This window comes from Gracilinanus agilis, chromosome 3 (assembly GCF_016433145.1).
Source record: "Gracilinanus agilis isolate LMUSP501 chromosome 3, AgileGrace, whole genome shotgun sequence".
In the NCBI taxonomy this organism is placed as follows: domain Eukaryota; kingdom Metazoa; phylum Chordata; class Mammalia; order Didelphimorphia; family Didelphidae; genus Gracilinanus; species Gracilinanus agilis.
This window is the reverse complement of record NC_058132.1, coordinates 650,091,337-650,104,239: the sequence shown is the minus strand read 5'-3', so window position 1 is coordinate 650,104,239 and position 12,903 is coordinate 650,091,337. Positions and strand designations below refer to the sequence as shown.

The following is a 12,903-nucleotide window of genomic DNA, read 5'->3' as shown; positions in this document are numbered from 1 at the left end:
ATTTTTATATGCCAAGAGAGTAATTAAACTCAGAGGATCCTGAGAAAGGGATAACTGACTGTTTCTGCAAATGGACTTTGTGTAATTTGAGCTTGAATCTCTTCTCTTTCAATGCTTTAATTCCTGTCGCCTACAATCTCTTTAGAAAGGATGGCCGATTAGTGAAAAGTTTTACTGAAGGACAGCACTGCCCGACCCTATCTCATTTTGCCCACTTACCTGAGTCACCGCTGCTAGCAGGTGGAAGGTCATCAAAAAGCAAAGATGCCCCTGACCCTGAAACACAGCAGAAGCCTGAGTGAGCCAAGGACAAGCCTCCCTGCAAGGCCTCCTTCTCCCAAATCCACACCCCCCCCCCCCAACACCTCTCCCCAAAGGTGACTGACATCTACTCATGACTCTCCTGTGCCAAGCCCTGAGACAATGGACACTGGAGGAAGCATGGAGGGTTTGAGACTTACCTGATACTAACACTAGAGAAAAACCATCATTTTCAGGGGAATAGAAACCAGCCTTCAAGGTTCCATTTCATTTTAACCAATACAGCAAATAAGCTACTAAAGTCCAAGACTTTGGAGCCAGAGAAATCTGCTTGGTTTCTTATGCAGAACTTTCTCAGGGCTTCCACTAGCTATGAGCTGGCTTTCTACCTTACCTGAGGCCATGGATTCAAAACTTAAGACAGTCCAACACCTCTAACATCTGTGTGTTGAAAATGGGGGAAAGGGAGAAAGATTGAGACAACTACAATCCCAGGAGGAGGAGAGAGGTTGACACACACCTGGGAGAGCCTGAAGACTGTACCTGAGTCAGCACTGCTAGCTGGAGGGAGGTCATCAAAAAGCAAAGATCCTTTCTGTAGGTCTTTCCCTGAAATATAGAGAACAGACTTAAAATGTATCTGATCAGAGGAGAGGAAGAATTCTAAAAGAAAAAGTCCTTCTGATAAAAATCGTCTTTACTTGATTATTCTCCTACCTGTCAGCCAAAATGGCATGTGGTATTCTAGAAATGAACCACGATTTTGCTAAGTATTTAACATGAACACTCTCACTGTTCCTATCTGGTTACACATACATAAACAGTTGCATACTTATGAAGAGAGGAGACAGAGCAAGAGAATCACTGAATAACTGAGCAGGAGTTGTTCAGTCATTTCAGCTGTGTCCCGACTCTCTGTGACTGATTCCATTTTTTTTTTTTTTTTTTTTGGCACAGATATTGGAGTGGTTTGCCATTTTCTTCTCTGACTCATTTTACAGATAAGAAAACAAAGGCAAACAAGGTGAAGTGACTTTGTCCAGAGTCAGAGCTAGTAAGTATCTGAGGCCAGATTTATACTCAGAGGAGTCTTCTTAACTCCAAGCCTAGCTCTCTACCCACTGTGCCGTCTAGCTGCTTTTTACCACCACGGCTCAAATATAAGATACATTTTGCCTCCAAATCTGACCAATACAAAATCTAAGGGTTGACCTATTATAAGCTGTATTATTTTTTACTACAAATTATTCATATTCTTTTCCTTTCATAGGGATATTTCAGAGGAGCCCATGGCCACACCAATACAGTTCAACCATGGAAGGGATGGAAAGCAGCTTTAGGATCTAACACTTATTTCTTCTTGTTATATAGGCTGCCAATAAATAATAATTCACTAAAGTAATTGTCTCTTTTCAGGGACCTATGCAACTAACATTGGGCTCTTGGCCATAAAAACTTCAGATTTATTTGAGGGAAAAATTGTTTCAGTCTCTAAGAATTAAAACAATTTGGGGGCAACTTAAAGACTAGTCTTATTTATCACTAACTCTTTCAGCTTAATTACCTCTTAAGGAATAAATTTTAATTGAAATCCTTTGTTTTTATATCACCATCATTTCTATTTCCCACTGTGCTTCTCCCTCTACAGAGCCATCCCTTATAACCAAGAGTTTTCAATTACTCTTTTAATCAGTTCATGAAGTTTCACTTATATGGAGATTTTCCAGCGACCACTTAGAACATGATCACTTATGACACAGGTTAACATCTCTAAAGCATTTCCCCTTCCTCTCCCTCTAAGCAGCTAACATGGCTGTTAATACTTAGGTGTGTGTGGCTGTAGGAAAGGCCTTCAGGTTTCAATGATTGTGATTTCAACAACAATTTTTGATACCTTGAATATTAGGTTACTTGGCACGCCAGCTAAGTATATCATACAGAATAACTACAGTGATTATGGCATATACAATCACAGATAATCATGACAAAGAAAAAAGATACACGAAAAGCGCAAGAGAGCCTCTCACTACAGTCAAACTACTCCTTGGGTAGTGTTCAATTTTGAGCACTTTTAATGGAAATTTTTATTTCTTCAATAAAGAAAAAATTTTAAAATTATTATTAATGCATCCCTCCTACTACCTACTCCCCTCAAAGAGCACGTAAACAAGGGCAGCTGGGTAGCTCAGTGGAGTGAGAGTCAGGCCTAGAGATGGGAGATCCTAGGTTCAAATCTGGCCTCAGACACTTCCCAGCTGTGTGACCCTGGGCAAGTCACTTGACCCCCATTGCCCACCCTGACCACTCTTCCACCAAGGAGCCAATACACAGAAGTTAAGGGTTAAAAAAAAAAAAAAAAAAAGAGGAATAGTCCTTCCTATATAGCAGGGATCGGCAACGTATGGCTCTTTCTGCAGGAGCCATAAAGTCCATTTTTTTTCAGGCGCTGTTACAGGAGCGGCACTGTGAGCACTGTACGGCTCTCATGAAATTACATTTTAAAAATGTGGCGTTGGGGGCAGCTGGGTAGCTCAGTGGAGTGAGAGTCAGGCCTAGAGACGGGAGGTCCTGGGTTCAAACCTGACCTCAGCCACTTCCCAGCTGTGTGACCCTGGGCGGGTCACTTGACCCCCATTGCCCACCCTTACCACTCTTCCACCTATGAGACAATGCACCGAAGTACAAGGGTTTAAAAACAAACAAACAAACAAAAAAATGTGGCGTTTATGGCTGTCAAGGCCAAAAAGATTGCTGACCCCTGCTATATAGCATTATAGTCTAGTTCAGCAAAACAAATTCCTACCTTAGCCATGTCTAAAAATGAGCATCTCATGCAAATCAAAGAGAAAGTGGGAAATTCTATTTGACTCCTCAATTGGTTGAGAAGAAAAAAAGAGGGGAAAGACTGAGTTCAGTTTTCAGGCTGTTTAGGATATCCACAGAAACACGCATGTTGAAATGTCTAAAAGGATAATAGATATAAAAAGCTGGGAGTTATCTGCATTGAGGTGATAGTTAAGCCCATGGGAGCAGATTATTGAGGGAGAAAAGCCATCTACACTAGCCTTTCCCCTCGCCCTTCTCAGTAAAGAACTTTAAGAAATCCCTGGGGGAAAACCAAAAAAAATTGTCCAGCGATCCAGTAAGGTCGAATGCATCATTTAGAATTACTTGTCCTCCGGGCACCTTAAACTCATCATGTCCAAAAGCTCATCTCCTTATCTTGGCTCCCCCAAACCTAGTAAGCTTTCTTTGGCCCCTGTTTGTGCTGAGTGCCTCCCCTCCCTAGGGGTTAAAAACATAGGTGTCATCCTCAACTCTCCCTCACCCCGCGTGACCAACCAATCATCACATCTTGTTGTGACCTCCCTGACATCTCTTCTACCTGTTTCCTTCTCACTGCTCACCAGTTCCTGTCCTTGTTCAAGACCTGACCATCCCTTGCCTCTACCATAGCAATGATGTTAACCATTCTCAAGTTTTCCTTGCCATAAACATCCCGGGCACTCTGGCCCTTCAGAGTTGCCAAGACAATCTTCCCAAAGCACACACCTGTCCAGTCAGCGCTCTCTTCCAGGAGCACATCAGTGGCTCCAGATTAATCATTGGGTCAAATACAGACTCTTGCCTGGTCACTGAAAGCCTTTTGCAGTGTCCCTGACATACTTTCCCCAGACTTCTTATACATGATGACCCTCCTCATGTCATGCCAACTGTCCTACTAGATGGGCCCTCTCCATGATTTTGCTGCACTGGCTTTCCACAAGGTCTAGAGCGCTTTCCTTCCTCACCTGTTACTTATAAAACTTAGTTTGCTTCAAAGCTCAGTGCACAAGTTCTACCACCACTAACAGACCTAGGTAGCCCCTGACTCCAAGGATCATCAATCTAGATGTGGAAAGGGCCTCTGAGAGCCTTTCCTTTTTACAAATGAGGAAAGTAAGGCCCAAGGAATTTTAGTGACTTGCCCGAGGTCACATTAAGTTTCAGAAGTGGATTTGAACACAAGGGCTCTGAGGCAGTGTCTATCTGCCCCATCCCTAGTGAAAATGGAAAAATTTTTCCTTAAGAGAGTTTACTGTTCTTTGGCCTCATTCTCAACTAACTAGCAACACATTTCTTTTAGCCTCTCTACTTAAAAACTTCAGCACGTCATGCTATAAGACACTGAACATGAATGACTTAGACAATGTGCTCCCTCTCAGCTCACTGTTATTCTATTTAAAGAGCCTCGCTCCTATAGCCCATTTTAAAACAGCAGCTCACTCTTTATTCAGTCAATTTTTGATCTACTTGAACATTTTCCCCCTGCTATCTGAGGCTGGATTTGAACTCAGGTCTTCCTGACTCCAGACCTTGGGCTCTATTCCCTGGGCCACTGCACTGCCCTATCCATTGTCCTTGAGAATACTCTTCAGTGAGTGACATTCTTCTTTCCTTAACTGACTGGGTTGCCCGTTGTTTGTTTCTGATGTTTCACCTGGTTTTGTAATGAATTTTGAATCTGCGCCCAATCCTAACTGGAATTTTAGTCTGCCCTTACAGGTCACCTGTGGACTTAAGTTGCCCAGCCTCTACTTCAAGCAAATGGGATTAAAATAGAAAGCATTTAGAATGTAAACAGCACAAATCCCAACCACCAGCAAAAGCTCCCCTCTATTAACAAGCCCCGAGACACCATCTCCTGATAATTAACGCATCCCTCTAGTGACTGTCTCACAGAGGAAGCTTTGAGGGACCATGAGATCCTCATCATGACAATAGCAAAACTTCCCAAAGATACCATGGTTTTAGACCACAAGGACGACCCCAGAGTCAATGGAACAATGATTAGAGGAGAATAGCGCTCAGAGATTAGGTGGGTTACTCCAAGTCACACAGCTAGTGGTCAGGCCTCCTGAAGTCCCCACTCTTTCTAAAACACCATACCGCCTGAATGCTTCCTTGAGCCAACAGAGCCCCATCTCGGCCCTGCCTCCTGTGAACACCCCTTTACTCAGTGGAGCTCATGGCCAGCCCTGAGGAGTATTTCCAGTGTGGCTGCCATGGTATATATAGGCTGGTCTCCTGGCTCCACATCAGTCCAGGCAGGTTTCCCCGGGGCCCTTTTGACGTCATCTCTCTCATCCTTCCATTCTTCTCACATGCACATCACCATGGGTTCAGTCACTGCCTGGCAGAATGGGGCCCCTCCCTCAGTTTCCACTTCTTAGCCATTACAAAAATGCTGCTATAAATATAAATGCTTTTGCCCACATTCAGTCCTTTTCTGCTTTTCCCAATTGCTTTGGGCAACAGGCCTTGTGGCGGTATTGCTAGGTCAAAGGGCCTGCAAGGCTCAGTGGCTGTGGGGCACGGAGACAAACTGCCTTCCAGCCTGGCTGGATTCATGCTGCCTTCCATATATTCTCAACTGTTTCCAAAACCTGAAAATCAAAAGGTTCAAAGAGGGGCCATGTTTGGGGATACATTCTACGTGATGTTTTGCTAGATAAGACAGATATCAAACCAACAAGTGATTTATAGCCAAGGTTTCCCCAAAGATCAGCACAATAATGCCTTTTGTGCCACCTCCAAAGACACTTTTATTTAGGGTTCTCAGTATTTTTGTGGTGTTTGAATTAACTGAAAAGTGCAATACATGCAAATGTCCTTGGTTAAGTTGAATACTCAATCAGGGAACCCCCTATTTTCAAACATTTGTGAATAAACTTATTTGTGCATTTGTTTGTGGCCACAATCATTAAAGAACAGGAGATTAACATGGGCCCAAACCAAAAGTGAGCATAGCCCTAGCAACACACAACTGCTGAAGATGCTTCTACCTCTAACAAGGTTCCTGAAATTCAGATCAGGTCCCCAGATTCCAGGTAAGAGAGTGGTAAGGCCTGCCAAAAAAAAGAAAAAGATTGCAGAGTATCTCCCAGAAGGAGCTGTTAGCTGGCTACAGTCATTAATTAATCTATGGACTTGATGTTTGTGGAGAGGAAGTGTGTGGCCTAGTGGCTTAGGAGTCAGGAGGACTGAGATCTAATCCTACTTCTGGCACAACCTGGCTATTTGATTCTACCTCCCTTTCACCACTTTCCATCTGCTTCTCAACCTACTTAAAACAAACCAGACATCCTCATTCTACCCTTGCAGCTCCCCCACTACTCCTTCCCCAGCCCCTGGCAACATTCTTAAAAAGTTGTCTCTCTAAGACAGCTCCATCTGCTCACTAGACACCTGCTTTTCACACACTTCAGTCTGGCCGAGGTTTTTCAAAGGTCCAATTCCAGAGGCCTGTTTTATTCCTCATCATCCTAGATCTAAGGTATTTGTGACCAAGAGCTGAACTAGGCTACCTCTAGGGGCCTCCCTCCTTTTTTCCTGAGACAATCTCTCTCCATATAACTCTGTAAAACAGAGACTGTCATTCCTAAACCACCTACCTCACAGCACTGCTGAAGAAAGTTAACCCTAAACTCTGGGCAAACTCTTACAGTTAGTCATTACTATTTTGACCCCCAAATGTATTTGTCTGGCCTTAGGCTCTCTTCAGAGTATTTTGGATTTTCTCCTTGGCTGTCCCACCAGCACCTCAAACTCAACATGTCTGAGACTAAATGACTCTCACAAACCTGCTTCTCCTTCTGGCTTCATGACATCTGTGGAGCCACTCCCTGGTACATCTGCCATGCTTGTAATCTTGGGGCTATCTTTGATTCTTCCCTCTTCTCACTGTCATATCCAACCAATTCTACTTCCCCAACACATTCCACAATTTGCCCTTCCTCTCTATTCTCACTGCCATCATTATCTGGAACCTCACCAGACCTGTCCCAAAGCCTTCTCATCTAAATCTTCTTGACTCTCCAGTACCTCTCATACTGCTAGCAAAATCATCTTTTCTGGGCTAATTTCTAGATACATTAGTCCTCTATTCAAGATTCCTAGCAGTGTGAGTCTCAATGTTTTCTATGTCTTGGCCAAACTAGTCTACTCTATAAACACCTGGGATCCTCTTCCTTTTCACTTAACCCCTGTGCTAGAACGGCTCCCCTCCCATTCTTTTCCAGCTAATTCCTACTCATGTTTTAAAGACCAACTGAAATGTTGCCTTTCCTGGAAACAATAATGGCTTTCACCCCAAACTTTGGATTCTCTAATGCACCATCTGAAATAAAAAATAAATATGTTGATAGTGAATAAGGGTACTTTGGTGGTATAGTTCTTAGGAAATAATTTTGTGTATTTTAGTTATCTGGGTTTGTAGCTTATCCTTCAACTACAACATAGGTTTCAACATGTAAACACCCTTGTATTCCCCACAAAGTCTAATAGGTGCATAGATATTAAGTTGCATGAACTGAATATATTAATCAGGTCAGTCCAGTGACTTCACTTCAGTCCCTACAATACCTGCCCCATTCCCCCTTCTTACCTGACTTCTCACTGCTAGATGGCGGGAGATCATCAAAAAGCAAAGGCCTTTTTTTCTGTGCTTCTCTGCCTGAAACACAAGCATCATAGAAGACTCAAAATGCGCATGGCCAGCAAACCTTAATTTCCAGATCTTCTCTCAGAGAAGGGGGGCAGGGCAGGGGGAGTGTAGTGTCACAATTCTGTGATCTATGCAAATTCAAATGGGAACATCCAATCCAGACATAAGAAGGCTTGGAGGGTGGGGGAGAAAATAATGATTGTGGTTAGCTGGTCTATATGTGTACACAGCTGCACAAAACATACTGATATGTACCATTTCCCATCATGCTCACTGCTTTCAACATGGCTCCTAATGCTGAACTAACAGCTTTACATTCTTTAAACTGTTTTCTTCCCTTAAGGTCCAATTTGTATAACATACTACCTGCCATGTCTCCCAGTTTCCTTATCCCTAAAAGGGGCCTCCTTTGATTTAAAGAGAGGTGTTACAGAAGAGATTCTAAAAAAAGTAGTTCTACCAATAAGGCACAGACTTCCAAAAGCTAAACCTTTAATAAAGAATACATAGACCACACCTAAGGAGATGGAGACAGATGACTTACTAATTTTTTTCTGTCAAGGATACTGATTTTAATTTCCTTTTTATCTCCTACCTGCCTTGAACACAACAGGCATTATATATGAATGACAAATGCCACTTCTTATGGACACAAGTGTTTTATAACGCCCAGCACATTATATAAATGTAATTCATTATTTATTATGGACCCATTATGTGCCAGGAATATAAAGATAAGTAAAGGCATAGTTCCTGCCTTCAAAAGATGTACAACCTAAAGGGGAGATAAGAAATGCATGCAAGTAATTCCAAAAGAATAGCATTAATTAAGTACACAGGCACCCTGTGGCATTGGTGACTGAAGAGAGCACTAGCACTGTAAGTAGGGAAAATGAAGGAATTTGGCTAGAAAAGAGATATGGACTGGAGACAACAGATGAGATTTTTAAGGGGTGAGGAATTCAAGTTTGCCTGAACATGGTGTGGATTCAAGAGGAGATGGAGTAAAGATGGGGTTGCACCAGGGACTTCATGTATGGTTTTCTTTGTAACTTGTACTTGAAGAATAGATTAAGGGACTACTAGGTATGGTGAAATTTGAACTCTGCTCTTCCTGACTCTAGAGCTGTTGGCTTTCCATTTACTTCTACCACAAAGCCTCTTCTGGAGAGTAAGAAATGGGATACAAGTCAAGAAAAGGAAGTTGGAGGCAGAGTGGCCACAGAGACCACTTGAATATCAGGATTAGATGCTAGTGATGGAGGGGGAGGACACTGAGGTTTAGAGCAGGGAAGACATGGTCAGAGTTGCTATGGTCTGAGAGAATTGGGAGCTGAGGGGAGAATGGATGCAGGGAGATGCTGATGGGAATATTTCTGCCATAGTTTATACCAAAGTCCAATAATAGTGCAGCTTAAACACCTGAGCGAGAAAGTGAATAGGAGAGTAGATGGGATGGTGACTGCTGTCAGGCAAATCTCAAACTGACAGGATTTGACTACCCGAGGCTCCAAATTTGGGACTGAACTCCCTCAGTAAAGACAAGGATAGAGTCCCTGGTGAGTTCCATTACTATTACAGAATTTCCTAGTGAATAGTATAAAATTACATTTTTAAGAATTATAAATATTTGATCCACTAACCTGAAGATCTTTTAGAATAAATTCCCCAAGAAAGGGAGCTAAAAGAAAAAAAATGAAATCAAAAGTATGACCAGAAATCAAATTAAGGGAGAATACAAAAGGTTCATGCCATGAGAAGAAAAATACCAGTTATTTTTAGTAAAAAAACTTACCTATTAGCTAAGATCCTTGAATTGATAGAAACATTGAATTAAATACAGAAATGAAAAATGAAGGCTCTAGTGCATAAAGATGACTTTGGAAATGTCAAGCCAAAAATAAGCTTTGCATAATTTAACAAAGGTCAACAAGCTAGAGAAGAGCCAGAAAGGAGGCCCAAAAGATGAAAAACTGAAATGTAAAACTATCTTTGCTTTGAGATTTAAAGTTAGAGATATAGCCCTAAGGGCTTCAATGGCAAAGTTTAGGGCAAAATGTATACCAGGAGAGGTAGCTTCTGGGACAGATGGGTTTTAAACAACTAGACTTGAAAAACTAAAGTTCACTTTCAAAGGTGTGTTATCAAAACCATCAAGGAATTTCTTCCTAACTTTTACATATAGATGTTCTGTATACCATAGTTCCTATTCAGTAAGCAATAACAAACTGTATAAAAACTGCATTAGGATCTTCCTAATAAGGGCAAACTTCACTCCTAATGCAGGAAGCTCTCTTTGAGGAGCTTGTTTTCATATTTCCAGAAGATCTAAGACCTAGAACATGAGGGGCTGGGAACCTCACAGATTCACCTCTTGTAGGTTATAGACCTCTTCTTAGAACAATGATTTGTAAATGTTTAGACTAAAATACAAAGTCAACCAATAATACTGAAATAGTTATGAAACATTAAAAAAAAAAAACCCAAACCAAGAAACCTTTCCATGGACCATAGGTTAAGAAATTTTGAGGCTTCAACATTCTCATTTTCCAGACTAGGGAACTGAGATCCAGACAAGTGAAGAAGAGGTCACATGTATGAAATGTTGGTGGGGAATCTGAACTCAGGTCCTCTTGCCTCAACAGCCAATATGCTTTCCACTATACTAAGTCTCTAGGAATGGAGGAATCTACACTTCTCAGAGTAGTCCTGGATCACTACAGGACGGCCTCATTCTTCATTCTAAGTGAAGAGCTTTCTAACAAAGGGATTGAAAGCTGGAAGGGACCTCATAGCTCAGTCACTACAAACCCTTCTTCTTATAAATGAATAAAAACAAAAGTGCCCGGAAATTACAAGTGATGTACAGGAAGTAGACACAACCATAGGTCAGGCTCTAAATCCAGTGGGGCACACATAAGGGCTATTACACTAGATTTGGAGACATGTCATAAGGATTTGCCATTGACTGACCAACTGCTTGCTCGATGAAGAGCCAGGAGTTGGGTTTGAATTCTAGCTCTTTACTTACTTGATATATTTGTACTGGTAAAACAGAAGGGGAGGCCTGGGGTGGGAGAGACTTAGCTTCCATGTGATGACAGCTGTCAGCAGGATGGAACTACTTAATGATTAGTCTTTCCTTAGGTTGAACCAGGACTGCCTCATTGTAACATCTACATTGGTTTTAGTCCTGTCTCACACAATAACCTGACCAGTATCTCCTGAGAGCTGCCATGTGCCTCCTTCACAGCACTTCACAGCAAAGGACTCACCCAAGACCTTTCGAGATCACATCTCAACAGCCTCATCAATACAGTCATGGCTTCTCAACACTCTGATTTCTCTTAAAACAGGCCCCAGAGATGGAGTTGGAGCAGGAATAGCTTGGGGGCCTCCAAGTCAGAAATGCCAGGACTGAAGTGTGACCTCAGGCAAGGTTGCTCAGTGCCCAGCATATGAAGTTGTAAAGCAGGTTTCTTTTGTACGGGAAATCATAAATCTGGGCCAAAAAAGCAACAACTGATAGGAACATGCCATTCCAAAAGTAATCTGAACAGGCCAGAGCGCAGAGTGCAGGGGATGCCTAAATTGGCCAATCCTCCCCACATACTCTTTTTGACCTGGAACTCTTATTTTCCTGCTGCCTCTGTAGATCTGAAACTTATCCCTAACTGACAGTTTGCAGGAGAGCTGCTGGGGACTAGGAGTTTGCCCTAGGTAGAAGCTCTTGCCCAAGGCAGGACTGGAACCCATGTGATGTTTGTAGACTAGTCTTCTGTTACCATAGTCCAAAAGAATGTTAGCTCAAAAAAAAAAAAAAAAAAAAAAAAAAAAAGAGCCCTGGTCTCCCCAGGTGACATATAAACAAAAGCTGTGGGGTAGGAGGGAATTTCTTAGATCCCAGGCTCAGAACTCAACTAGTAGTAGTAATTAATAGGAAGGGCCCTGGATGTGAGTCAGAAAAATGCTGAAGACCAAAGCCCACACTTGGTACTTAAGGCTGGTCAAGACACTGTACTTTTCTGCCATGCTTCCCTGATCCTGAGACAAGGGGAGGGTTAAAAGCCAATAACAGTAACGAAAAGACCAGAATAATGAGTCAAGGGTAAGAAGCCTAAATGCACAAGGAAGATGCAAGCAAAGGCCAGGAAAGCATCTCCGGAGGAAGCACAGGCTCCCAGTAGCCACGGTCTACCCACAGCACACAGCAGGCATCCGGCTTCCGGGGGCTTTGGGCTTTAATTGTTTCCTCTCTGTGGAGGGCGTGGAGGCTAAGAGGAAACATTCGCACCCGAGTCTCTTCTGATCTTCCCCGAACACTCAGAAAATTCCAGAGTCTGGTAGTCTACCTGACCCCTCTGTTATGATATGATGATATGATATGATGAGATAATTCACGCCAATGGTCAAGATAACGTCAGACCCCCCCTTGAAAGAGTCCCGAGACTGTCCCTCTACTAAAAGGCCGGAGAGGGGGTAGGCGAGGCCAGGCGTGAGGGCTCCCCTTTCGGAGAAAGACGCTGCCAGGAACGGCGCAACCTGTGCAAGAATATCAGAATCGGCCTTAGCCTGGTGCCTGTCGGGGTCTCAGTCCCGGTCTCCCCGCTTGGTCCGGCTTTTCCTCCTAGGTCTCACTGAGGAACCCCAACCAGCATGACCTTGTCACGCCCCTTCCCCCGCCCCAGGCTGTGACCCCCCCCCCCCGACCCCCAGTGACCGAGGCAGCCGGACCGGAAGCTCCCCGAGGCCACGGGGGGAGGGAGTCCCCCTGCCCCCTCCATCCACGTGTCCTGGGCGTCCTCAGCCCTTGCTCCCCAGGCGGCCGCGAGGGGCTCACCCGAAGGGGGAGGGGCCTTAAAGGGGAGGGGGCGGGCACGGCCGAGGCTCCGGACGGTCCCGACTCCGGCTGCCTCCGCCCCCGCTTGTGCCCGGGCCTCACCGGCTGTGGAGCGGGGCGAAGGCTCCGGCTCCGGCAGGTCCCCGAACAGGTCCATCCGTAACCGGAACCGGGCGGCGCGCGCACGGAGCCGAACTTCGGCCGGAGAGGCGACGGCGGCGGAGGAGGAGACGGCGGCAACTGAGGCAGGTGAAGCGACGACGGCGGCAGCCTCGGCCTCGGCCTGCTCGCTGCTGCCAATCACCCGGAGGGGGAG

At 44.1% G+C, this 12,903-nt stretch overlaps 1 protein-coding gene across 3 annotated transcripts in view; it reads right to left on the bottom strand.

Moving 5' to 3' along the window:
* The window catches only part of LOC123242806 (ILK associated serine/threonine phosphatase), a 30,638-nt gene extending 17,776 nt beyond the window's left edge, over window positions 1–12,862 (bottom strand). The window contains exons 1-5 of one of the 3 annotated variants that reach the window (XM_044670901.1): window positions 12,690–12,862; window positions 7,688–7,756; window positions 6,087–6,149; window positions 805–870; window positions 220–276 (exon numbers count right to left, since the gene is read on the bottom strand). In XM_044670901.1, coding sequence (XP_044526836.1) covers window positions 220–276; window positions 805–870; window positions 6,087–6,149; window positions 7,688–7,756; window positions 12,690–12,744 — 310 coding nt within the window. In that variant the 5' untranslated portion in view covers window positions 12,745–12,862. The remainder of the gene's footprint in view (window positions 1–219; window positions 277–804; window positions 871–6,086; window positions 6,150–7,687; window positions 7,757–12,689) is intronic. The other 2 variants (XM_044670902.1, XM_044670903.1) reach the window with 2 other exon arrangements.
* Between the last annotated feature and the right edge of the window lie 41 nt (window positions 12,863–12,903).